Source organism: Triticum dicoccoides, unplaced genomic scaffold (genome assembly GCF_002162155.2).
Source record: "Triticum dicoccoides isolate Atlit2015 ecotype Zavitan unplaced genomic scaffold, WEW_v2.0 scaffold132290, whole genome shotgun sequence".
Classification (NCBI taxonomy): Eukaryota; Viridiplantae; Streptophyta; class Magnoliopsida; order Poales; family Poaceae; genus Triticum; species Triticum dicoccoides.
The window spans coordinates 489-1,708 of NW_021193340.1; the positions used below are offsets into that span (position 1 = coordinate 489).

Sequence of the window (1,220 nt, forward strand, 5' to 3'; positions counted from 1 at the left end):
CAGTAAAGCTCACATACGTTGACGAATTCAATCAAAAGACAAAAAAGTACGTAGGTCCAGACGAATTGGCATCCTACTCTAGAAATCAGCAACCCGTAGCTCTCAAAGCTGGCACACAGAAAATACTTACTCTGATAGACGGTGATCAACTGAAGCTTTCTCGCATCTACTAGCTATATATATCTTGGCATGGCATGTCACATTCCATCATTCACGGTTAGCTAGCTCTCCCATTTCACAAGATCGTCAGCCCCGCGTTGCAGAAAATATAGCATCACTTGACATGGCATCCCAAGCCGTCGAGAGCCACCGTGCCGGCGCGGAGGTATTCCACGGCGACGACGCCATGTGCAAGAAGAAGTCGGTGGAGGTGCTGGAGGAGCTGGGCCTCCCGACGGGCCTGCTGCCCCTGGAGGACATGGAGGAGTTCGGGTACAACCGCGCGGCCGGCTTCATGTGGCTCGTGCAGAGGAAGAAGACGGAGCACACGTTCAAGAAGGTGAAGCAGACCGTGTCGTACGCCGGCGAGGTGACGGCCTTCGTCGAGCCGGGAAAGCTGAGGAAGATCACCGGCGTGAAGACCAAGGAGCTGTTTCTGTGGCTCAGCGTGGTGGAGGTGTATGTTGTTGAGGGCCTGGCCCCTGGCAAGGTCACCTTCAAGACCGGCACTGGTCTCTCCGACACCTTTGATGCAGCTGCTTTTGCCCTTGGAGAATGAGTAGTAATTCTTGTGCTATTTGTAGTTGCACAAGTTTGTTTGTGCCAGATATATATAAACCCTTGCGATGCTTGTAAGTTGTCCTTATTGTTCCTTGCCTGAATGAATAAAAGTGTCCGGTTCCTGTCTCCAACTGTACCTGTACTGTGGACCGAACCAAGGAGAATAATTCAGCACTGCGAGACCAAAGGCAAAACCTATTCCCGGCGAACAAATACACGCCCCGCGGAGCTCTTTGTGCCGGCCAACTATGGGGCCGCTGATTTTATTTTCATTTCAGAATTATTTTCCTTTTCGGGTTTCTGCCAGCTCATTTCAATTCCATTTTCTTGTTTTTTTTCTATTCAATTATTTCCTATTTCTTTTTTATATTGATTATATTTTGTAAAATAATACACGGTGAACATTTTTACAACAAACCACGTACATTTTTTAATAACGGGCGAACAAGCATTGCAGGAAACATTTTTTTCCGCTACAAAATGACAAACATTTTTAGTTG

The 1,220-nt window shown here is 47.5% G+C and overlaps 1 protein-coding gene across 1 annotated transcript; it reads left to right on the forward strand.

The window, feature by feature from the left end:
• Positions 1-233: 233 nt before the first annotated feature.
• Positions 234-854, forward strand: LOC119343547. Its single transcript, XM_037614453.1, has one exon. The coding sequence runs from the start codon at positions 284-286 to the stop codon at positions 716-718; it is 435 nt and encodes a 144-aa protein (XP_037470350.1). The 5' UTR covers positions 234-283; the 3' UTR covers positions 719-854.
• The last annotated feature ends 366 nt before the right edge of the window (positions 855-1,220 follow it).